At 42.5% G+C, this 25,992-nt stretch overlaps 1 protein-coding gene and 1 long non-coding RNA gene across 3 annotated transcripts; both read left to right on the top strand.

Moving 5' to 3' along the window:
• The first annotated feature begins 201 nt into the window (after positions 1-201).
• Positions 202-10,418, top strand: LOC141803447 (uncharacterized). Its single transcript, XR_012599563.1, has 4 exons — positions 202-331; positions 3,286-3,419; positions 5,486-5,573; positions 9,248-10,418. It is a non-coding gene; the product is annotated as an uncharacterized LOC141803447 (long non-coding RNA).
• Positions 10,419-10,726: 308 nt separating this feature from the next.
• topaz1 (testis and ovary specific TOPAZ 1) lies at positions 10,727-25,414 on the top strand. 2 transcript variants are annotated; one of them, XM_074687676.1, is made up of 20 exons: positions 10,727-11,188; positions 12,776-15,233; positions 15,326-15,375; positions 15,478-15,578; positions 15,886-15,932; positions 16,015-16,082; positions 16,244-16,299; positions 17,497-17,583; positions 17,790-17,847; positions 17,936-18,087; positions 18,243-18,335; positions 18,434-18,540; positions 20,913-20,976; positions 21,543-21,714; positions 21,841-21,941; positions 22,345-22,510; positions 23,740-23,892; positions 24,162-24,365; positions 24,458-24,644; positions 24,730-25,414. In XM_074687676.1, exons 1-20 carry the CDS (start codon positions 10,918-10,920, stop codon positions 24,926-24,928), a joined length of 4,794 nt encoding a protein of 1,597 aa, XP_074543777.1. In that variant the 5' UTR covers positions 10,727-10,917; the 3' UTR covers positions 24,929-25,414. The 2 variants fall into 2 exon arrangements, with proteins under 2 accessions (XP_074543777.1, XP_074543778.1); XM_074687677.1 differs by lacking the exon at positions 10,727-11,188 and adding an exon at positions 11,313-11,695.
• The last annotated feature ends 578 nt before the right edge of the window (positions 25,415-25,992 follow it).

Genomic DNA, 25,992 nt, shown 5'->3' with positions numbered 1-25,992 from the left:
CAGAGCCCAGGAAGCAGGGAGAGACCATGTCAGCGCAGACAGCAGGGATGTTCAGAGGCGTTTGGACAGAGACTCATCAGAGACGACCTAACCAGCTCTTTCCTGTGGCGTCCCCTCGTCTGCGGGCATCAGGTGGTACGCTCCGCCAGGCTGGATAAGAACCCCTCCTCTCTGTCTCCCCCTCTTCTGTCAGTGCTAGGGTGTAGCTACTGATCCTATACTACAGCAGAAAGAGTGAGAGTGAGAGGGAGGAGGGACATCAGGTGTCACAGCTCTGCAACCCCAGTTGAGGCTGCATTACCACGACAACCAGCTCCAGGGGTGCTGCCAGGTGAGTCTGAGGACACGCACACATACACTTACACAGATGCACTTTGACACATGCTTCACATGTGCACAATGAAGTGCTTCCACACTGTTTTTTACATGGAGATGTGTTAAATGAAACAGGTTCACACACACAGGTGTGCAGTGGCTGAGGTGCTCCAGGATGGGGGGATTGTCACTTTTTGCAACCCTTTCAACTCCCTGCTAAAAGTGAAGCAGTGTATTGTGTAAGCGTGTGCGTAGCTGCAGTCAACGTGTGTGTACATGTGTGTGTGTGTATGTGTGCGTGCGTTTGTAGCCATGCCAAAGTGTACAGTATATATGTGTGTGTGTGTGTGTGTGTGTACATACGCCATACCTCCCCCAGTGGTTGTGAGAGACAAAGGGTCCCCTCTGTCTGGCGCTGTAGCAGCGCTCACACTGCTGCTGATGGGTGGGAAAGTTAGCTCCGTCAGCAATCGCGTCTGATCGGAAAAAGAGGAGAAGTCAAATAGGGTGCATCACCCCCCCACCTCCCTGCCCCCCCCACCCATCGCTGTCGAATACTCCTGACTCACGGTGATAGGAGGACATGGTCACAGCAGATGATCACCCGGTGGGTGGGGGTTGGGGTTGTGGTGGGGGTGGTGGTGTGTTCTGAGGACATGGAGGCAGAGATGAGGGGGAGGGGGATGGTGGGGGTGGTGGTCATGACACTACTGTAATGTGTGATAGACATACCAGAGAGAATAAGGTTTAGACACATGTGTCCAAGGAGGGGTCATCTGCCATGCACATGACTGCCTGTGTGTGTGTGTGTGTGTGTGTGTGTGTGTGTGTGTGTGTGTGTGTGTGTGTGTGTGTGTGTGTGTGTGTGTGTGTGTGTGTGTGTGTGTGTGTGTGTGTGTGTGTGTGTTTGTGTGAAGAAAGAGATTGTGTGTTCTTGTGAATGGGAAAGTGTGGGAACAGGAGCGAAATGTGCCAAACTGTCGGCCATTACTGACCGATAAACTCAGACAAAGGGCGGCGGATCATATGTGTAGTCTCATGTCTTACACTGGTAAGTAAGTGTGTGTGTGTGTACGTGTGTGTGTGTGTGGGTGGGGAGGTGGGGGAGGGCTCTTATGCTGAATGGTCACGTATAAGCAGGGCACCTCTGTCAGCGTGTGCGTACAGTATGTCTGATCTTCATGTCTGAGCCCGTCCTGTAAGGTGGCATTTGTCTCCAGAAGATCACATGTGCGCATTGCGCTTCCCGGTTCTCGGTCTCCTCTTCCTCTCGATGCCTGACGCCCTGATTCAAACTGTCCCATCTGACAGCCGGTCATCATCCCACCCCGACACTCCACCATCGTTCGGCACCAGCAGAGCGTGGTCTACGACATCTCTGAAAGCTGTCGACTGTTCTAACCCCGTCCGTGTAGAGCCAGATTATCAATCCTCTCTCAACTATTACCACAGATGAGCTCTTATCCTTATGTGGCCTTTATTCACTGCTACTCATGTGATTGCAGATCTTTGTAGCAAGGGTGCAGTCTTGTGTAGTTTGTAGAAATGTAGACGAGTGTTTCATGACTAGGTGGAACAGTTTGTTTCTAAACTGCTGAATCAGGTGGTTAAACTCATAAGTAACAGTGCTGCATCCAAAGAAGACAAATTTTGTCCATCAAGAGGAACCGAAATATCTCTTATGTAAGAAGTGACAATTTCATCTTTTTCAGATCAATTTGGGTTAGTGTCGTGTAGGCGAAACAAATGAGATTACAGAGGGTCTGCATGGTTAAACAGCTGACCTTCTGTTCAGGACGAGCAAGTGCAAAGGTGATGTGTTCACCTGCAATGACATCAAGCCATTCTTTGTGCCGTCACTTTAACATATCTCAACACCAAATGTCCCTCGTCGTATAATAGAAGGTTATTGATAAAATCGTGAGGTGCGTCTCTTGGCTGTTGTATACATCAGCCAGAGCGAGCAAATCTACATTTTTGACCCACAGCTTCTTGAAAACCAAATTACCAGTAACCAACCTGCACAGTCTGTGTGCAGAGATGGTGGTGGCGAGAACAGGCTGTACATTTCTCTTTCAGTGCCCTTCTCTACTTTCTCTCCCTCCATTTCTTTCTCTCTGCCCTCCTCCTCTGCCATTTTATTCCATTTCTCACCCTTCCCATTTCCTCTCTCTTTTCTCTGAGCCCACATGCACACACTCATCCCCCTCCTCCATATGTGAGCCCTGACAGTCTGTAGGGCGTGCCCCCCCCTCGCTACATACGTTACGCCGAGCTCTGCAGCATACATACATTTACACCAAGTGCAGTTCACACATGGTTAAACAATCGCCGACATGCTGGCTGTCATATATGTCCTGGTTTGCACTGTGGGCCGCGGTGCTTAGAAAGGACGTGAGACACAGACTGAAGATTCCTTTAGTAGAATCTGAGTACTACGAGGTGAGAGCTATGTTTCACATACGTCCTGTGACCCTGAGAGAAGATTGCCTAAGCCACAATTACACTAATTGAGTATTCCAGAGCAGCTTTGCAAAATGGCTGCCGAGCCAGCACACTGTCTGTGATGGCCGACAAGAGTGAATAGGTCTGAAGTGTGTGCGTGGATGTAGCTGCGCGCTTGTTGTTCGTATACATGTGCTTTCTGTGTATTTCTGAGAATAACCCTGCTTCTGGTTTTTACCGACAGCTTTGTGTCACGGGAAGTCTTCGTTGACCAGGAGTCTGCTAATCCTTCATTTCTAATCTTAACTATAGGAGCCGTTCACTCAATCCACCTTCTGTTTGAGTTTTGATTCTGCACCTGTTAAAATATGCAACATTTAAGAGGAAAGTAAAGGTAGAGCGACAGTCACTAGATTTTCCTCCAGGTTCTCGTCCACCATCTTCAGAGCGACTGCATTTTTCAAGAACAGCATGAAGGCGCTGATTGTGTTCTGCTATATAGCTGACCTTGTCGTTTCTTTACAGCTCTCTGCCTTACAAGCCAGTCGTCCAGCCGGCTATCCAGCTACCCCCTCATCCATCCATCCATCCATCCAACCATCCAACCACCCAGCCAGGCCTGCCCTGCCCAGAACTGGCAACCTGCAGGAGTCATCAGGGTTAGTGCACCTTTGGCAGGCCTCTGTGCCAAAACCATCTGTAAGCATCAGGAACAAAGTGGTAAATTTATAGATCTGCACTCAAACCAAAGGCCAGACGATCAAAAAATATACTTAGTTGAAAGAAAGAGAGAGGGAAAGGGCCGATGTTGAGCCATCAATAAAACACTGAAAGGGTTTCTGATTTATACCGACCGAGGGAACAAGTCAGGACACATACAGCAGCCTCTCTGCAGCACAAAGATCAGGTTCATTTTAACTTGGATTTTAAAGTGATGGTGACTCAATTCTATGTTTTTACATACACATTTCTTTAGCAAAAAGGGAGCGATGTCTCCCAAAATCCTCAAATCAATTTTACCAAAACACGTCTGGAATGACACCAGTCAAATATAAAATCTGTGAGTAAGAGCAGCTGAAGAGATGTGCACCTTCTTACCTTCTTAAAACACGCTTTGGTACAGAGATAAGCAGCATACTCTCATTTACATACCCACTTCTTTATTTCATATTAGGCACACACACACACTCACACACACACATAAAGCACAGATTATAAGCAACACTGGATTAAGTTAAAGCTGTGCCGTTTTGCTAATAATTCAAATACTGCAAGTGCTAGCATTTTCTACAGTTCATCAGGGAGACGCTGTAAAGACAAAGCTGAACTAAATGACTACCAGCGCTCAGGCCTTATCGCAACTGTGTGGGTGTGCGGCTTGTGTGCTCATGTAATAGAGTGAGAGGAGAGAGGGAGAGAAAAGAAGTGTATGTGGATGTGCGTGCAGCGAGACATAAATGTGACAGCCGAGGGTCGGGCTTACACACTGAAAGCTCTGCTGCGGCTCCTGATGCATTCGTCGCGCGGTAACGTGGTCACAGCGTTCAGTCTTACAGTAGAGATACAGCAGAGCGGATGAGGGAACACATAGCTGCTTGTTCACACGCAACACCCGAGCACGGTGTGGATGTGGATGTGTGTGTAAAGGTGTGTAACATCGACCAAATCAATGTTTCTCCACATGAGAATTTTTACATTTAAGAATATTGTGGTGGTTGTCTGAGCCGATCATGGTAAAAGGTAAGAAAAGCTCCAGAGAGAAAAGCAACCAAAGGCCTATTTAGTATTACTACAAAGCTTTAAAAGAGCTCCTGGTAACTTCTGCTATGCCAACAACAATTTAGACATGTGTCCATAAAAGAGATGAGGTTAGAAAGGCCAGGTTGAAGACGTAATCTTGTTTCAGTAACCTATTTAATTGGAAAGATATTGATGTTCACCTTTGAGTAAAGGGAACATGAGGACAGCAGTGTGTGTGTCTGTTTCCATTTGTGTATATTGGTGTGTGTGTTCTCCGAAAGGCCTTTTAGAGTGGAGTAAGAAGGAAATGGATGCTTGGCAAATGCACAGGCAGCATCCTTATCGCTGCCGCTCTAAGAGCTGACCACCACAGCTTCTTAATAACACAGGCTCATTTCTATTTATGCACTCACCAACACCTCTTAGCCTCTCTGTGTGTCTCTCCAGATATCATGTATACATAACATGACGTGTCCTCATCCCGCGGACTGTTCACGTCCATGCTTTGTCAATCATCGTCTGATTTAAAGAGAGGGATTCCTGAAAGAAAACTAAAGAAATCTGTATTTGAATCTTTTTTCTTTCTTGGATGAGCTCAATGGAATAAAGGGGAAATTGTGTTTGACACAAGTGGAAGTCTGCTGTTTAATAGTGTGGGTCTAAAAGGCAGAGATGGGGAGGATGTTCTCCACAGCAAAGCTTTCTGCCTCCCTGGCTTTCATCCCAAGTGCAGACAACAGACGTCGTCATTTTCCAACTCAATTTACAGACGCATTAGGAGATGCTGAGGCGCGCCCAACTCTCTCAAATGCAATCAGTCTGCCTGTGTGTTTTAAGAGGAAATTGAGGGTGCAATCTTTATCGACTACTTTTTGACTTCTCCTCTTTAGTAGACTCATTTTCCCACCAAAATAATTTCAAATCATAAACAGCTGCATATGGATTTTTTTCATGACCACCTTTTACTGATCTGTCTCCCTTTTAGGCTACATGGGAAAAAAGGCAAAGAGGATGTTTGAGACGACTGTTTAAACTCATCTCATACTGATTTAAATAAAGTCAGATTTCCTGAGGTAAGTGAAGAATAAAAAGAAAAATAGTTTGTCTTGATCCTTTAATCTCCTTTTATTTGTGTCCTCTGGATATTTGTCCATCTCGTATTTGCACGATTAAGTTGTCTGCTGCCGAGGACAAAGGAATGTGACAGAAAATTAGACAAAGCATGCCGTCTTTAAGTCAGTGTGCGTTAAATTTCAAAGCATAGCTTGATTCACTGAGATCTTTAATAATATGAGACGTTGAAGCACCTGCAGCTGCAGAGTGTACAGACTGTTCTTCACAACGTAATTTGGGAAAGAAAATAACAGTTTAATTTATCATGGAAATCATTTGAACTAATGCCACTTTTTGCACAATTTTATAGGTTGTATTTCTTCAGACTTTCTTTCTTCGGTTAGATATATTTTGAAGTGATGACAGTGTAAATGTTTAGTAGCCACTGAAGAGATGCAGTGCTTCCTTTTTGCATTTAATGCAGGTTTTCGCTCTCAGAAACAGCCTGGTTTTGTAGGGTTCTGTTCAATATTTCAGTTGTTAAACTGACTTCACAATAGCATTAAAAAGCTCTTTGAATTTGGCTTTGTGAAACCTGCTGACACCCTGAAAGTCTGCCTCTATCTCTCCCTCCATGTAATTGATTTTACACCTTTGAGCATCACAACAGTTTTCTGAGTGCACTTAAGGGAGAGATTCGGGACAAAGTCAGCGTCAGAGTTACATTCATGTAGATATCATCTATCTCACACACACACACACACACACACACACACACACACACACACACACACACACACACACACACACACGCTCTGCCCCCAGTCCTGCACCGCTAATGTCCCGTCTAACCCTCTGCTAAACATCTGCCTTACTAAAGGCTCGTGTTGAAATGAAAGGAGAGAAGCAGGATGCTAGACAATGGATTGCGAGCTGTGAATGATAGAAATGAAAAGAGAAGAGGGAAAGAAAGAAGGAGCAGGAAGAAGGAGTGATGAAAAATATAAAACAGTGATATCATTTATTAAACAGTGCCATCTTTCAATTTCTCTCAAAAATATCACAAAACATCATCCTCTTCACCCTTCATTTCTCTCTATACCACCCTGTGTCTTGTAGCAGCTGTTCACTCATCTGTTTCACTTTTGATCTTTCCTTTTCTTTCAACATCTGATTTTTTTATCTAACACCTTTTTCTCATCTGCACCATCCTTACACCTTTACAACCTCCCCTTTTTTCAGTGAGCTCCTTTTCTGAATCACCTACTAAGGGAGGTTCTGACCGCAGCAGATTGATCACTCCTGCAAATGCATAGCCTGGATATTGATTGTTCCTCACGCTGAGGACGAATAGACACACAAAACATTGTTCATCATTCATATGTGCGATTAAGTGGCTGAATCTCTCCGGCAAATCTCCTTTTCTGCCGAGCAGCGGCGTGGATCTATAGCATTCAGGTGGAGGAGGTCTCTCGAAGCATGTGGATGGTATCTTGAAACGAGGGGCTGGCTGCCATAGCAACCATATGATGAGGCAGGCAGGGCTATTTAAAGGAATTCAGCTGCTGCTCGCGTTCCCGTCAGCTTCACACCGGTCCAGTGAGAGACAAAGAAAAAGATATGAATGCTAGAAAATGTGCGTCGCCACAGTTCCAAACCAAAATTAAATCTTTGGAAAATCAGGAATCAAACACGAGGATAATGTACTGATTTTTAAATCATCTGAATCTAAAACAGCGCTCATACATTCAGTTTTACATCCTCCGCAAGGAGTTTCAACATTTTTCACTTGCTTTAACTCCTTATTTGGAATCCGCCACCCATGAGAATCACATTCGTCTTTTTTGTCCTCAGTATTTCGTCTCCCAGCAGCTCTCTCTCCCCTTGGTGCATATTGAATAAATCAGATTTAATTGCAGCATTTTCACTTAACAAAACAGCCAAACATTTATATTCCTGCCCCATCGTTTGGTGGGGACATGCTGTGCTTATTCTAAACCCATTCAGTTGCACACACAGGTATCTCATGGATGCATATCGGTAAGTATGACAGAAAAAGGGAATCGTTCAGCATCACCAAAGCTGAATTTCAAACCAGTGCACTCTTATTTGGGGAGTGAATCTTTGAATTATAAGGACCACTTTAAAAAATTGTCTTTTATGTGTGTTAAAATAAATATCCCTGTAAGAGGTTTCCCTCGATGGACAGTAGCACATGAGGAGACGGTTTTGAGAGGAAGAACAACTGCTGTTTTCCTAGAATACTTCACATGCCAGACAGAGGGAGAGGGAGCGCAAACAAAGGAGCGCGTGCTTCACGAAACATACTTTCTACAGTCATATCTGTCAGTATAGCTGGTTTAAGAGGATTTACACCTGAAAGAAAATGACATTTATTTCCCATCTTCCACTCAGAGTATTACAGTATTTTAAGTTAACCTCCCGTGTGTCTCTGCCAACATTGAACTAATAATAGGCAGTGCTTCCTGTCTGTTCTGCTGCTTTCAGTCGACATCCGAGCCTCTTTTACTTCACTCTTTTTGCTTTTCACCAAATCACAACCACCAAAAGAGCTGCCTGGAACATAGTGTGCAGATTAAAGATGGAGGCTTTCCCCAGTCAGCTAATTAACAAATTAATCAAACATTTGCAAGGTCCCTTTAATAGATATTGTTTCTGAGATTCCTGTGAAATCAGAAAAGAAAGCATTTAGCAGACAAGGCAGTGATATTAGTTTATCAAAGATCACAGTGTATTTTTTATTTTTTTGTCTAAAGAGAATCAGACAGAAGATTCCTTAGCAACCATTTGGATAATCATTTTATACTGTGAGTCATTTTAAGGTTCAATAGCCAAACATTTCACTCTGGCTTCTTTAACTTTATGATGAGAAGATTTTTCTTCATCTTCTTTATTCTATGAGCTTTGGAAATAATTAGAAGTGAAACCTATAATATAAATATTAGTACCCCCAGCCATGAACAGAGCTCTACATATTTGTTAATTGCAGCACAAGACACTAAACGATCAGCTTTCCACAAACGAACTTTAGCAAAACGCTCAAAATCAAACTTGCGCCTGATTCTCCAACAGCCTCTCTGCCCTTGGTTCACTCTGACTGATCAGTGATTCTTCAACTTGACTGACCCAGATTTTTTGTTCTTTTATCACACTGATATTCTACAACATTTAAATATAAAGTGCACAGTTTTTAGTAAAACTACAGGTGCTCTTTCATCACTCGGCTTGCCCAGCGTGCTGTTCCATCGCCTGTGAGAGCAGTCAGGAAGATTTAAAGTGCTTCATAGAAGCAAAATTATGAGTGACCTCTCTGGTAACACTCCCTCTGCTCTTCACTCTGCTCTTTATCTCATTCTAATCCCAACTCATTTCATATGCTAAGTAAAAGCTTATATCCCTCTTCACTGTACGTACACACACATCCCTCATCCTGTGCTGTGATTATAAAATTAGCATAGAGGATGCTGTGGGAGCTGCAGAGAGCTGTAGCAGGGGGTGGTGGGTGGTCTAAAGCCTGTCAGGTGTATAGAGGTGGGGCAGAGATTCCCAGAATCCCTCATATTTGGATTATGAAGAGAGCTCAACAAGAGAAACCCAGAGAAAGTTCCTCCGTGCCTCTCTCCCCTATTGAATGGTTTCCTCTGAATCTTATTTGCATGTTCTCTTTTCACAGCTGTCACAGATGTAATGAAGATTGGGACAGAGGATGAGGGAGAGCTGACTGACCCTCAAGAGGACGCAGTGAGATGCAGACACTTTCCTGCCTTCAGATGGAAAACCACCGCCTCCATCAGAGCCCCATCTGCTGGCCTGGTAGGGCGGGACAGCTGGTGTTGTGAATCAGGCCGCCACAGTCCAGGGACCGGCTACTTCCCAACACCAGGGTCTCACCTTCACCCTGCACGTCTTACCTGACTTTACCTCTTCTGAAGAACCCAATCAAAGCATATTTTACATGGGAACATCTTCATAAAAAACTTCTTATAAGTATATTTGTAAAACCTCAATCAATTCTTGCAAAAAATTATTATGACTCTATTTGAAATTTAAATAAAACATTTCCCCCCAAAATAAAACAAAATGAATATTTTGGACAAATGTTTGTGGTGTCTTTGTTATTATGATTCAGAACATTTCAAGAAACTGATCATTAATGTTTGAAAATATCCCTACATTTGTAAAATTTTGTTAAACTACTCAATCCAACAGTTACAGCCTGAATCTTTTATTCCAGATGAGTCATGAAAAACTTTAAGACCCCACAGTTGACACCATATGAGTTTACGAATAGAGAACAATAGCTTTGCACAACTACTCGACAACGACATTCAACAAAACTATTAAATGGATCTTTATTCGCACAAGTAGATGTTTTTTTAACAGTAATAAAACAGAAAATGTAATATAAGTTTATACAGTAGAGCTGACTCCTCAACGGACGGGCTCTTGTGTTTAGTTAACAGAGGTTTGATGAGAAGTGTAAGGAGCATTTTAAAAAATGTTTTGTTTTTTTTCACTAATTTCAATCCCATTTAAGAAAATAGTTTTAAAGATGAAGTCCAAACTCTGAGCCTGTGAGAAAAATGGATTTCTGTGAGAAAATGGCAGCCTTATACTAAATGTGCTGTATTTTGATATAGAACAACACTGTGGCGGTAGAGTGGTTTAGTCTTGAATTCCTTCTTTCCATCATCTGTATCAACAGTGTGTCATAAGCCAGCTACTGTCTTTGACCTCCTCTTTGTCTCTTCAGAATAAAATAACAGCATTTCTGTATTCTGTGGTGAGCAAAAGCTAGCATAATAACCTATCTTTTGTGTGCACATTTTTTAGGCCCCCTAGTTTCTGAACAAAATATCAAATGTGTATCCTTTCCAGTTTTTTGAATGAAAATGATAAATTTGTGTATATAGAAACATTTTAATTTGTCAAGATGAGTAAATGTGATTGGGGTGTTAAAAAAATACAGCAAGCTGGAGGTAAACATAACCATGTTTTAGGGGGATTAAAATGTGTCAATGTGGTCACTTGAGTCTTTATGAAATAAAAATTCAACATCTGTATTTAATCACCTGTACGACATTAATGCGTCATGACCTTTGTATGCATGGATAGGAATATTTGCTAAATTAAGACGAGCCAATTACAGTATTGCACATGCGCTGTGTCGTGCGCACACCTTGGTTCCCTCGTGAGCTAAACTCAATCTGAGCAAGCAGTCACGTCTTCTTGAGTGTGTTAGGCCATTTTCGCAGACGTGATATCGAAAGTGCAGTTTCAGCCCCATAGCACGCTTTGCAAGAAACCACTTAGGGTATTTTTAGTTGCTTTTCGTCAGCTAACATGCAGCCGTCCTCTGGTAGGGTTAAACTAAATCGCGTAACTTTATCCCAAGTTATTGGCCCCACATTGGTTCCGCGACGGAGGAGAGTCCTGAAGTCAGCTGTCTCAAAAAGAGAAGAGGGGAAAGAGGTTTCTGAAACAGACCAAGGAACTGAGACCTCCACGTCCAAAAGCTGCAATGAACCCGCTCCAATAATTTTATCAGACCAAATGTGCCCAGAAAACGTGACCCCCAAGGCCGACGAAACGGTGCCAGAGGAGAACTGCATAGGTACGACCATGGAAAAGAGGAGAGAAATGCTCCAACTGCATACAGAAAATCACAGAGTGCTGTTTACTGAAGATGGTTCAAGCACAAGAGGAAAATATAAGCCGAGGAAACCAATCACTAGAAGCCGGGGCAGGCTGAGCAGCTCCAGGCAGCTGCACCTCAAGTTGAGGTGTACTTTGTGCTTATGCTCAGACGCAAATATTGTGTTGACTAAAAGGAGCAGAGGTACCATAATGACCAAAAACATTGAGCTTCAAAGTGGTGTCATAGTCAAAAGCCAAACGTCGGTAAGCCATAGGGATGGCAGTTTTTCTAATGAAGGTTAATCTGGGACACAAGAGAATGTGAAAGTGTGTTTTACACAAGGTGCCAAAAGAGACAGGGGCAGACAGCAGGAGTGTGGGGACTCAGTGAAGGCCAAGTCCTCGGGGTGGGACCATCAGCCTGCCGCAGTAAACACAGGACCCATGCTAACAGGAACACGTTCCGTACCCAACGGACTGTCAAGTAAGGTGCACTTTAGCTGTGTTGTCTGCCTAAGTTTAGCCAGTGAGAATTAGCTTTCAGTGCTACAGTTTTTGCACTCTAACTTTTAGGTTTGAAAGTTGTTTTTGGGTAGAAAGACGCTTCAGTTCCGTAAGTACGTCTGTTTGTGTGTTTGAGTCACGCTAGCCGCGTAGCTAAATGCTAACTTCCGATATGTGACTTCTCACCATGCTTTCTCGCTTCCTCACAAAGAGCAGGTAATCATTTACTGAAATGCAACTCTGGGACAAGACTCGTCACTTTTTTTTTTTTTTTTTTTACTTAATAAAATCATTAGTTAATGAGAACAACTTCAGTGAACTGCTCTGCTGTGACCAGCTCATCAGTGTCAGGGCTCTTGCTAATTTCATGGAAAACCTTTTTGGAGAAACCACATGCAAAAACACTTATTTGGTAACTCAAGTTAGGCTGAGTTTGATGTTTGTCAGATTTGTAAAATTACATGTCGTTGGAGTAAGGTTGTAGAATTTGGTATCAAAATAGTAATATGTCCATCAGGTAGAGTTATGTTACTGGCAGTCTCACCATGTGGTTTAGTGGATTCAGACAGTCTCATGATGTATGTAGAGTAATACATAGGCTTACAGTCTCAGATATTTGTCATGGAGATCATAGTCTACTTCATTATTTCCATGACAGACCCTTCTTTTGAGGTTTGAAAACACTTTACAGTAATGAATTAATTCTGCATGGCTTCGCGTGTAGACACCAGGATGTGTTTGTTGGTGAAAAGGTTGTCTTCACAAGTAAAGCTCCCATCTGTAAACTCATTACAGCACAGAAGACTAGAATCCAGGAGCACACAATGCACATCATACCTGAGTACTTTAATACAAGCTACGCAAAAGAGTGATTCAAGGTTTAGAGAAGACGCCTGTTTAAGTTTGAAAATAGAGCAGTGTCAAGGATTGGCTGAATTTTGTGGGGATCATACTGTTAACCACGGCAGTGGGATTGATTCTCCATGTTCTTGATAATTTCTTGTGGTGGCTTGTGTTTTGGTGTTTGCCCTATTTAACAGGCTTTTGTTTCCACTTGCAGACACTGATAGAAGCACACATTCAACCCCCACTGGTCCGACTGACTCTGAGGAGCCTTTGAGAAGAGCCGTCAGAGCCTCCGGCTGTGGTCTCTGTGGGGACTGCACGTACACCGAGCCTCAGTGGAAGGCACCGGGTAAGACAGGGCACAAAAGCAGTGGCCCAGGGCCAGGGAAGCCTACAGTTGATTTTAGTCCAGAGGAGAAAAACAAAACCACTCAGAAGAGTGTTCTGAACCGGAGCCTGAAAGTGACACTTTGTGACATACTCAAAAATTGTGATGCTTCAGGTCACAATTGTAGCTCTGTGTTACCAGATGTTCTCAAGACCAAGGCGCTGCGCTGCTTCAAGCAGGAGATGAGAGCTAGTTTGCGGTTTGGTTCTGGTTGTTCTGACAGTGATAAAAAAGAAAATGAGAAAGATGCTCACACCAGTAATGGAGAGAAGAAGGTGTGTCAGCCAAAGCATCTAAGCAACACAACTGAGTGCACAGCCTTTACTAAACGAGCCTCTGCAAACTGTTCTGCTTCTCTCACATTAGATAAAAGTGCAACAAATGGTGAATGCATGACTGACATGAAGGACAGAAACACTGAGCAGGATTCTGGGCCAGGATGTGCCCTCACAAGAGTGACTCTGTGCAGAGGCAAGAGGAAAAAGCTGTCAGGTTGCACTGAAGATGGCAGTTTGCCCTCTTCTTCAGACAGCATCAACAACGGCAAACTGACAACTGAAAATGGTGAAGGGAAAGCACACTTTTGGGTATCTTATGACAGCCGACTAGGTTCAGAGTATGCCCAATATGCTGGCAGCAGTACCACAGTTGGCCCTGACATGACAGAAAACGAGAAACAGAAACTTTGTGTGAGGAAAAGAAGCCCCCGAGATGATGCAGTGCGAATGCTCCCAGAGCTTTTCAATCAAAGCGATGAGGTGACCACAGATGAGCCAGAGTCATTCACCTGCCAAAGAGTGAGGGTCTTTAAAAGAAGAATACCTTTTTCCTGTGCACGCACACACATGCCTTGGCCCTTCCCTAAATGTAGCCAGACCCTGACGGCCAATGCTGGGACAGCCCAGTCTGCAGAGCATGTTGATCCTGTAGCCAGAGATAACTGTGACTCTTCAGAAAATCAAAAGCAGTCTAATTTATCCAGCAGTAGTAGCAATGATGCAATCCCAGATTTGCCTATAGCCTTTTTTGGTGATGTCACGACCCAGCTCATTTCTTTTCATGGAAGAAATATTTTCACAGAGAGAAATGGGACAGCACAGGATGATCTGTCTCCACACTCCTCAGTAAGGAAAGACATGGAGTTTGCTGAGGAATCCCAGGCCAGTTTCTCCTCAGATACCACTTACCTTTCCCATCCAAGCCAGTATGAACCAGTCTCACCTTCATCTCCACCAGTCAATTACCAAAACACTGACAGCTTCTTATCCACCCTTTCACCCAGGCCGCTTGGTCTGAGTGACTGGAAAACTGCGCCCAGTTTTTCCCCCGTGTCAACTCTACTTACAAACAGTTGGTCAAGCAGACTCTCGAACACGCCGCCCTCTCTGACGCCTTCAGTCTCCTTACTGAGCCCAGTCAAAAGTGATGAAATGGCAGCAAATCAGTCAGCCTATACATCACCAGTGCACACTCAAGAGGAACAAGAGAGTAATGAAGAACTCATCAGTGACAGCTCTCCTCCGAAACTGGAGCCGTATTACAAAACAAGCCCCATCAACTATGAACGTGCACTTCTCAAGGCGAGATCGTTGCACAGTGCTCTCTCACAGGAAACATACTCTGATTTTGTGCTTCCACCAGCGCTCTCTCCTGTCACTTCACCAACACCTCACTCCAGCATCCAGCTCCAAAGTCCTGACTGTTCAGATGACGAAGAGGAGGAACTACACCAAGAACCCAGCCAGCTCCACTCATCCCCTGGATCTGTCATTCCACAGATTGTTTACAGCAGCGCTGAAGACTCTGAGAATGATGTTGAAAACAGTGGCAGTAATTCTGAAAGCGTCTCAGGGAATTCAAAATCTCTGAGTGGACAAAAATCTTCTCCCAGCACAGATGAAGATTCAGACCACGATGACCCTAACATAACAGCAACCCCTGACTCGAGCTCTCAGGCAACATCTTCCTCCTCTTCCTGTAGCGGTGATGATGATGTTGGAAGCTTCGGCGATGAGGACCAGCTGAGTTCACCCAGAGAAGAGCTTATGGGTCCATGTGAAGCATCTGATCAAAGTAAAGTTAAGGCAGCCGGTGACCCTCGTCGCGGTGTTCTGGATGAGCTCACAGCTTTTGAACAGGACATCCTGCTTGTTGATGTGATTCAGGACGACAAAGAGCTGTTTGAAAACCTTCCCCAGAAAAGTCTATTGAAACTGGGCCCTAACAGGATTACTGAGACCCTCAAAACCAGGAAGGACAAGGCATCAGTTGATTTATTACAAAGGTAAAGTCTTGCAAGTAGTGTTGTCTCTTATCTGCAGTCAAAAAAGTGTTTAGTCTGATATGTATGGTTTAATAATGCTGCTTGTGTTTCAGATTAAACCCTGTTAAGATAGTTTTCAAGTGTGACAGCCCTGATGGCAAAGGTATGGCCTTTCATAATCTATTTTCTCCATGCATCTCAGACTGTGTGGTCTTGCCTGTTTCTAAAAACCCAAACGTCTTTATTTCACACACTTGTTTTACAGATGAGAGCAACAGCAGGTCATGGAGACCACAGAGTAGCAGTAACTCTGCCACAAGGCAGAGCTGCACATGGACTGCCAGAGAAAAGCTTAGCAAAACTTCGGTAACTTTGTCTGTTTAATGTGCTGGCATGTTGTGGACCAGGACCACGCATGTCACTCTCGTCATTTTCACAGTGTAACTTTGAAGTTGCATGAGTGCTTTTTGTATCTGCACAGTTTTCCTCAAAGAAAAAAACGTGGTGTGCAGTGCAAATAGTTGAAAGTATTTAGCAAAAGACAAGAGTTCTCCCTTTTTCCAAATCCAACATTTTACGCACTGTAGAGGTGCACCCTGTTGAACTAATTAGTGCTATGTTAATGTTAAATGGTGTTAACTGCCCATTGGGACATTTGCGTTTGTTCTGACAGGCACAGCCTGATGCCAACAACAACCATATAAACGGAGGCCTGGAAAGGTAGCTTTCAGTTTTCTTGAAACATTTTGTTAATAAATTTTTGGTGGTTTTAGACTTGATAGGTTTTCATGGCTTCCTACAGGAGCCAGCCAATCCAGACTGTGATCTCCCAGCACAACCGTGTCCCTGCACTGACACTGAAAAAAAATGGTGAGGATCAGTACCAGTAGCAAAGAAACAGTGTGTAAAGTTGTCCACACAGTGTCTGTGTGGACATTTTCTCATATTATTTACTTGAGTAAGAAAATATTTCATGTTTCAAGTAAGAGATACTGTTTGACCGTTATTGTTCTACTTTGCTCTCTGCACAGGGCCATGGAACAACTTGACAAATATGGCAGAGCTGAGGCACAAACAACCAAATTCTGTGAGTATTCGATTGGATAGACTTTGTATGATTGTGAACTTTGTAAATCTAACAGAGAAATAAAATGCATTGGGGACATAAATTGGGAGCTCTTTAGGGATGTCCAGATCAGATCATGTGATTGGAAATCAGGGGCGATCTATATATATTCTCATTGTTTTGTATTAAATCTATAATGTTTTTAAACAAATTGGGAAAATAACATCTAAGTATTTACTACTGTCGTGTGGTGGTACAGAGTGAGTCAGACTGTCTCAACCCCATACAGAAACAACACAGGACATGACATCACAACAGTGACACTATTGGTTGGATGCCGTGAAGTATAGCATGACACGGCAGGAGCTCTAGCTGGGAGCAGGATGTATCAGAGTAGAAGTATCGGATTGAGACTTGGTAATGGCAGATGCTTCAAATCAAATGACTTGGACTTGGGGACAAAAATACCTGATTGTGACATCACTAGTGCTCTTTTTACTTCACTAACTTGTAGTTAGGGATGGGTACCGAATCAGGTACTTTTATAGGTACCGACCGAATTCTGTCAAAAGTACTGGGTACCGGTTCACGTAAAACCAAAAGGTACCATGTTTAGGTACCTAAACACATCTTTGTGACTGTGAGGGAGTGGGAGAGTAGGTGGTTTTCAATGCTGGACATAAACACAGCATTTCAGCGTTATATTTTAAAGACTAAATGTGTTAAATTGAAAAAATATATACGTTTTATCATTAACCAAATTAATATGTTCTAAGACATAATCACAAAAAAGTACCAAAAATTGATACCATAGAGTACTGGTACCGATTGCCAGGTACTGGGCATCAGTACTGTATCGTTCCAAATGTGAAAGTTACCCATCCCTACTTATAGTGTTTCATTTCTGGGGCTTTTTAGGGCAACCAGATCATCTAACTTGTCTACCATGTGATGGTCAGTTAATAAAGTGCATAATGAGCTTTTATTTTGATAGCTTACATCATCCAGTGCTGTGAGTAGGCTACACTTTATTCACAGAGTAAAATACAGAGAATACTAATCTTTAACATGCCAGAGTTAACCGTGAGTCATTGTGCACAGCTACCAGATACATCTGCAACTAATAACGTACATCACACCAGGTGACACCATGGGTACAATTTTACAACAAAACATAACAGTTTGATACTACTGAAGTTTTCCCCTCTACCCCTTCAGTACTGCAGGCAGTACTTCAGTGAGTCGCTGTCCTGTGGGTTCAAGACGTGTTGGTCCCTTCATGTGCCTATGGATGGAGATGAGAAGGTATCAGCTGCTGTCAGTCTATGAAAATACCAGAGTAGTGTAAAGATGTGCTGTGTGTTTTGTTAGTTCATCAGAGATCCAGTGTGATTCATGCTTCAGTTTTCACAGCATGGCTGTTGAAGACAGAAGCAACACCCCCCTCTGCTGGGCTAAAGCTGTAATTACACACTTCAAGAATAATGGACTCCACTTTTTTTCTTTCTCAGTTTTGCATTGAAACTGTGGTACGGTTCACCAAAAATCCAATGTGTCTTCAAAAAGCAGGTATATCTCAGGGTTCTTCAACATTTTGAAGCTACACACTATGTGCTACTGGTTTGTGGTTTGATTTTGTCTTTCTATTTTTCTGCAGTGGCCGTTTTTACAGGCTACTATCAGAACAACCCTCCAGGAGTGTATTTCTCCATGCCGGTTCTCCTCTGTCTCCTCTGGGCTCTGCTCAGAGCCAGCATGGTGTCCGATGTCTTCTCGGTCCTCAGTGTCAGCTTGGCCCATAAGATAGTGGTCAGTGTTGTTCTGGTTCATCTTTTAACTTTAATGTCATAATCCAGTGACAGGACACCTTGTTGTCATGTAGAGGGCGAGGCATGAAAATGTAAACACTTTGAGGTAGCTTTCAAATTATTCTTCTTATCACTTCCAATTTCCTCTCTCACCAGCCCGGCCATGAATTTGTGTTGGCTCTCTTCAACTTTGTGAGAGAAAAGGGTCTCATGGGTCTGGTGCCTGAACTCATGCAGCTCACATTCAAGGTAATCTTGATTCCTTCAACTGTAACCTGTCCTTGTGAAGAACATTCTGCTGCTTTTCATGTGTAGGTGGGATTATTTATAATGTTTTGTGTGTACAGATGGCGAATGCGGGCCTGGTGTTGAATTTGGACTGTTTGGATTGTGTGAAAAATACCCCTGAGTTCCAGAAGATGAACTCACATGTTTCTGTGTTGGGAAACCAGAAGTGAGTTGGACATTTGGATGATAAATGATTATTGCTGTGAATGCAGCAATGCATTCACAGTATATGTTCTTCTGTGACAAAAAAATTTATACTTCTTCTTCTTCATTCTTCCGCCCGCTTTTTTGGACCGCTAAAACTCCGACAAACTTCAACCGATTTTCACCGTTCAAACTTCAAAACGTGTGTTTCAGTGGGGACAAGGGGGCTATGACTCTTCAGAAACTTTTCACAAATACTTTCCGAGATATTCAACGATTTACGAAAATCTCGGTCCCATAGAGATGAATGCGAAATTTTCAAAATTTCCTCCCTTCAGGACATTTTTTCAGCCTGCTTCAAACCCTCCTCATTCAGTCATACATTCAGCTACAAACTCCATTCAAACTTCAAAATATTCAGCTATCTTTTGGCTTCATTCAGTGGGTTTCAAATGTTTCCTAGCATTCATAGTTTCTTCACAATGACCCTTCAAAGGTCATGATGCATTTCAGCTCTTCGAGCCGTTTTAACATTGGTGTGTATTGGACGGAATGTTTTGGCTCAGAGTGGGAGATTCAAACGACAGAGCAGGGAGAGGGGGAAACAAAATTCTGGGTAAACTGCTCTTTTTGTCACAATTTTCCCTCCACATAGGCAAATTATATGTCAAAATGGAGGAGGGCTTGTCCTGCTTCTGACAAAGTGGTTTTTAAAGCAAAAGGATGGAGCACTTTTTCAAAAAATGGCCAACTGTCATGAGAAGTTCAAAAAAATCCCCATATACCTCCATGTTAATTCCTGAGGGGTTTTCTCAGAGATCAGTAAAATTTCCCTCATCTATCTATCGCTCTCGTGAGTTCATTTCTTGACCTTCATGCATGAAATTTAGATTGACAGCTTCCTCTGGGTCTCAGGATTCCTACGGTGTGTTCATTTTTGTTCTAGCCCTCACGGTTTTGGCAAGGTGACAGGAGATTCGGACTCTTGCTTTGCCACAAAATCCTCAGAAGATTACAGTAACAAGGGCAAAGTTGTGCACCTGCACCTGCTGCCTTTAACGAGCAGGGAGCAGGTCACCGTGGTAACCTTTGATCTCATGCAGCTGTTTAGAGTAACTCATCAAAACATTCAGGAACAATGTATGTATGTATGTATGTGTGTGTTAATTCATCATTGATCACCAATGCAAAATCTGGCTTCAGAAAAGCCTCAGCAGACAGGTTTACATGATTGAACACACACACACACACACACACACACACACACACACACACACACACACACACACACACACACACACACACACTCACTCACTCACTCACACACACACACACACACACACACACACACACACACACACACACACACACACACACACACACACACACACACACACACACACACACACACACACACACAGGGCAGAAAGTATCACACTTTAACAGCATTTGACTTCTATTTCCCTGAGTCAGCTCCTTATTTTCCTAGATTTTTTTTTTTAATTTAAATTCCTTCCTTTAATTCCTGAATTGATTCAGCCAGTCAAACTTTTAAATCCAATTTTAGATTACACTGATTCATGCTTCATGATCATTCTTTTTGTCAGAATTGCAAGCACCTTTACACCCTGATTTCAAAGGGAATGTGTTGGGAATCAACAGACTCCACCAGCTCTCTGATGGCAGTTGGTAAACAATGATCACCATGGCAACATCTGGCTTCAGATGGGCCTGAGCCTACAGGCTTACATGGTTAAAAAACTAACACACAGGACACACAGGATTACATTTTAACAGGGTTTAATAGATAGCCAACTTACATTTACCCTCAGTCAGGTCATTATTTCCATCAATGTTTTTTAAAATTTGATTCATTCCTTTAATTTTTCAAAAGACGCAACCATTTCAACTTTAAATTCATTCATCCATTCAATTTATTGTCCATTTATTTCCTTTCATCCAAGAGTTCATGGCAGGTTAATTTAGCATTCTGCATTAGCAGTTGAGCGCAAGCTTTAACAGGACTTCTTTAAACAATTTTCAGACATATTCTCAGTCATTCATGATCAGCATTCTGCATCAGCAGTTGAGCACAAGCCTTTCATGACTTCATTCAACCATTTTCAGACATACCTTCAGTCATTCATGTTCAGTATCAGCATAAGCAGTTCAGTGCAAGCTTTTATACACTTCATTCAGCCATTTTCAGACATACCTTCAGTCAATCATGTTCAGCATTCTGCATTAGCAGTTCAGCGCAAGCTGCTTCAGCATTCTGCATTCACAGCGCAATTTCTTCAGAAATTGCTTTTCTAGTTATTCATACTGTTCATCAATCTTATGTCTGTAAACATCTTCTAATTTAATTATTCTACCTTTTTTAATTATTTGCAGCCTCCCCACCAGTGGACCATTTCCAGAGTACCTGAATTTGGCTCATTCCATTGTTGAAATAGAGGTTTGTTGAAAGTTTTTTTTTCTTTGAAATGATGTAACTTTGTGTGAGGTGTAGCAAAGGAAGGACTTACACATAGTTGTTTTATCTTAAAATGTTGTTTTATTTGGTCAAAAAGCTGATGAAGGTGTTGACCTTTTTACAGTTAGAAAATGTGACATAAATCTGACAATTGGAGAAACCTTTGTGTGCAGACATCCCAGGGGGATAGAGGGTTTGTGTGTCAGAACGCACAAGTGTGCCCTGAATATTTTCTTCCTCACAGAAAGGGAAGAGGAGCAAAATATCCCCCTCATTAGGTCTTGAGTCCTAGTGGTGGGGGTGTAGTTCAGTAAGATTCTTTGCAACCCGAACTCCTGTCTGTTCAACTCTAGTTTTGTGTGTGTGAGTCCTTCCTTTGCTTTACCTCACGTCTGATCCTGACTACCCCAACAGAGAAGAAGTAGCACATCTTTGAAGGCACAACTCAAGATGGGTGCACTTTTGGAACAACTTATGTAATGAAGAAATGTTTTTTGTTTTGAATCTGACATTGGATCCATGCCTCTCTTTGTGTTTTTTTCTGTCAGCTCTGTTCCAAGCAGGAAGACTGGAGGCGGATGGGTGAGGTTTTTAGGTCAATCTGCCAATCCAGCCAGCGCACCAACCAAGTGGAGCGGATCTGTGGTCGCATAGCCATAGCACTGCTGTCTGAGAGCAAAGACAAGCTGTCACTGCCCTTCGCTGCATTTGCAGAGACGGGTACAAAAACACTGCGGTCAAATTTTTTTTTTGTCTTTTATATGAAAAGTTATTTTCAGTCAGTAACTTTTCAGTAGTAAAAAACACGAATGAATCTGTTAACTAGAGCCTTTCCTCTCTGTCTAGTTTGTCAGAATGAAGAGGGGGACAGTCTGCACAAGAGCTTTTTGGGAAGAATTGGAGTCTCCCTAATGTTAAGATACCACAAAACACACCAATGGTCAAAGGTAAAGGAACAACTTCTCTCTGTTAATAACACTCCTCTTTACATTTACAGCTAATCTGTTTTTGTTGTTATTTATTTGATTTATTTTAACCTGAGCCACATCCAGTCTGAACAGTCCTTGCTTAACGATGCATGTTGAGTTCCTGGGTTTGTCCTGAGTCAGTGGAGCTTATAAGGCTGACTTAGATTTATGTTCACTAATTTAATGAAATAAGATGATCTGGTATTTTAGGAAAAGACCTGATTTCTCTTTTCTTGCAGAGCAACAGTGCTTTTCTCGTCCCTTATTTCTTTGGTGAATGTTGATACTAAACGTAAAGATGATTATCTTTGCAATGAGGAGGTCAGTGTTATGATAGTGTTAGAAGGAGACCATTTCCTTGTATTCTTGTGCACTCATTTAGGGTCGGAAGGTGGTGGAAGTGCTATCCAGTTCCAGAGTCAACTACCCGACGCTGAAGGGGTTGTTTGGGAATGAGGACGGAGCTTCTCGCTGCTACCTGGTCACGGTGGCGACAGAGCTCTTCCTGCTGAGTGGAAGTGTGGAGGGGGCTTTAAACACACTCAGAGGTAACAGCTGGGACCCTGCGTCCTATAGAGGGATTATCAGTCTACATCATTGTAAAGCTGCCATGCATCTCGACCCCAGAAGCAGCATTTAGCTCCATTCATTCAGACGAGTTAGCGTTTTTTAAACACTAAATTCAACCTGTTAGAAGCATCAAAACGTACGTTTTTTCTGTGGACATCTGTCAAAGACAATACTACACAACAGAGGCAACTTCTGTCAAGTTTCGTCAGTTACAGCGCAACCTGTGTTTCGGAGTAAATAGCGACCATGCTAACTGGTGACATTCAGCCGGCGGCAGCCTTGATGAACTGCCGAGAGTCACCAGTTAACAGAGTCACACTTTACACTGATACACCAGCGACGTCTGCATGTGTGTAATTAAATGTGTATTTTTTATCCAACCTCAGTTAACCAGGTTTGACTGCAAACAAGCAATAACAACTACTGATACAGATTAGACTTTGTTTATTTAATGAAAAAGTTGGTTTGGGGCTGAGGTTCTGACCAAACATGGACTCAATATGGACAGTAAATAATGAGTGAGCCCATGAATTATGGTTAACAGAAACAGATTTTTTGACCAAAGTAAAATTAGGGAATATCATGAAACGATGTTTACATCCTGGTCTGTCACAGTCTGATAAGTGTCTACGGATAATGCAGTCATGAGCATCAAGTGAGAGTTGTGTTTCCTCTCTGGGTACACCCTAGGCTTCTCTGTTAAAAACCTCTGTCCACCTAATATCTGTCCACTTGCTGACCTCTTCTGTCCACTCACTGCTGTTTCACAAACCTGGGAGCGTGTTGCTGTTTGTCAAAGTGATGACATTAAGTTAAAAAATGTGTTTCTTGGTGGTTAACTCCTCCACATCAGTTGACAAACCATTATACTCTGTAGTGCTTCTGCACCTAAGTTGCGCGCACATCCGCCGTTGTTGATAAACAAATAATCCTTCAATAGGTAGCTTTGTTCGGCTTGCCTGACCTTCAGTTTTTATCTCCACTTATTGAGCCTTAGAGAAAATGTATTTAATGTGTATCTGTTTTCAGGAGGCCTGTGAATCATCTAACAGTTGAAACTTGGTCCTTTAACGTCATTTTGCTCTTGGGAATAAAATGGAAAGGGACTGGTTATCTTGTAGATGACACTCGAGACATTTTACAGCCTGTTGTACTTTTGTAAATTCAGCAGTTTCCTGTTAATTGAAGCATTTCTCTCTAATTTCAGAAAACAAGTGGTTTGTGAGTTCGACCTCGTGGCCATGTGAGCCTGCTGATCTGGAGAGCAGGACTCGTGTGTTAATACGTCTGGCTGAAAAATCATCCCACAGAGACTCATTTGATGTCCTCAGCAATCTCCCTGGACTCAAAGAGCCAAGCAGTAAGACGATTGAGTTTCTAGTTTTTCTAAATCTAAGTGAAGTGTTTTGTTTAGTAACTCGGTGTAAGCTTGTTTGACAGCAGTGACATCAGACTGTGATTCAGACAAGTCCAGGTGATTTGTCCCACACTGTTTGTTTAGAACAAAAAGGACACTAAATGAAATGTGGGGAGAAGAAACAAATTTAAAGAAAAGTTCTTGCTCTTTGCTCCTGACTGCAGCCCTCTCTTAAATCAAAAGGTAACCATGTGTTGCTTTGTTTTTATCAGACTTTGTTGATCCCTCCATGTACACCCCTCTGTTTCACTCCCACCTGCGAGTCTGCTTGGATAGACAGACCCTTCCTGTTGCGTCAGACACAGTGGACTTCATGCTGTCTAAAAACCTGGCTGTTGATCACGCTATGCTGCACATGCTTTTGCACAAACTTGGCAAGCAGAACCTCTGGCTCCGTGCACGGGAAGTCTTCAGACGTGAGTAACATTTTTACTCGTCTGATGTGAACAGACAGAATGAAATGATTGCTTGAAATGACAATACATTTCTTCTTCTTACCTTTTCTCAGATGCTTTAAATGCTGGGTACTACCCTGGTGTTTCTGCTCCTCCTGGTTTCATGTCACTGATCATCCCGCCCCACCTGGGAGAGGTGGAACTTGCTCTTACTTTAGAGATGTTCATCACTGTCAATGCAACAGTTCTCCTTCAACTGCAAGAGAACACCACCTCTTTTCTCAGTATTATTCTTAAGAGGTAACACGTGTGTGTGTTTGTGTGTGTGCACCTTGGTTACTGTATGTAAAGTTGTGGTGTGTGACGATGCTATTTCCTTTTCCAGGACTCAAAGCTGTGAGAGTGAGTACCTTTCTGCTGGCAGTCGCCTCTTGTCAGCTGCTTGTATCCCCCAGCCAAAACTAATCCTTCACTACACAGCTGTGAACTCATCACAGGAGCAAGTTTTCTCCATGGACATTTCCTCAGCCCGACTCTGGCTCCGCCACAATCATTTGTGGGCCAATGAGGTGTGGGCTTATTGAACCAGGCACTGTCAGACCTCTAGTCTCCCACTTTTCTTTCTACTGGGAGACAATAAAAGAAACTAACACATGAAATCAGGAAAAAAAAGTGTGTGTATTTTTGTTGGCTGTATGTTTGTATTCTAGAAACTTACACTATAGCTTTACACAAAGGTAACATATTTTTGTTCTTGTTTGTTTTTATGTGTTTAAGGTTTGCTTTTAAATATAATCCCTTGTTTTCTGGAGTGATTTGTCATTCATGAATATTAATCAGTTTTTTTATTTGTTATTTAAAGTTTATAATTTTGTCAGGGAAACAGAACGGGACAGTTTTGTGGGGTTTAAGAAATTTGGTTTAAAATACAAATGTAAATGTCATCTGTGTGTATAGAGGTGAGTAGGTAAATGGTGTTAAGGCTTCATCAGTATCGTGTTACTATGTTGTTCCAGAGTTGCCACCTTGATTTCCTTTGTATAAAGGTTTTTTATAATAAAAAGTTCTGCTACATCAAGATTGGCTTTAGTTTCTCTTTTTAAAATTGTGATCCTGGTTCTAACTGCATAATTACTATGATTAAAGTAAAATACTTGGATGAAGTGTCTCTAAATTCAAAGCTGTTGCACCCTGTGGTGCCACTGTGGGGTGCCTCGCCACTCTGTTATTAGGGGTAGTGCTATGAAACTGAACAATGCTGTTGCTGAAAGCACACTGAGAGCTTTCACAATAAATGTTTGTCATGTCACATTTCCATATCTCAAAAATTATAGAGCTGTGGTTAACTCACTCCTCCAGCCATTGTTGAGACTTTATCTTTGTGTATTGCAGTGAAACAGAGCTCGTGGTCCACCAGGGGGAAGACTGTGGCAAGATGAACAATCGTGTGCAGGAGAAGTTAGTAATGCAAATTGAAAATAATTTATAAGACATGGGAAAATAATAGGTTGTTGATTCATTATGCGTCTACCGTTGACATGTAACGCTTTACAATGCAAGAATAAGTAGGAGCCTAAAGTAGTAAACGATACTGCCTGCCTCCGATTATATATTTACTCTAAACAAATAAATATATACTGTAACAGAC

The sequence above is a fragment of the Halichoeres trimaculatus genome, unplaced genomic scaffold (assembly GCF_033239565.1).
Source record: "Halichoeres trimaculatus isolate MK-OKI-2021-1 unplaced genomic scaffold, fHalTri1.1 fHalTri1_scaffold_14, whole genome shotgun sequence".
Lineage (NCBI taxonomy): Eukaryota > Metazoa > Chordata > Actinopteri > Labriformes > Labridae > Halichoeres > Halichoeres trimaculatus.
This window is presented reverse-complemented; position numbering and strand designations above follow the sequence as displayed.

Bases quoted from the DNA above. Each gene is read 5' to 3' on its own strand.
- topaz1 (XM_074687676.1), top strand. From the start codon at position 10,918: ATGCAGCCGTCCTCTGGTAGGGTTAAACTAAATCGCGTAACTTTATCC. The intron at 15,376-15,477 runs GTATGGCCTTTC...CTTGTTTTACAG, and splicing joins TGACAGCCCTGATGGCAAAG to ATGAGAGCAACAGCAGGTCA. The intron at 15,933-16,014 runs GTAGCTTTCAGT...GGCTTCCTACAG, and splicing joins ATAAACGGAGGCCTGGAAAG to GAGCCAGCCAATCCAGACTG.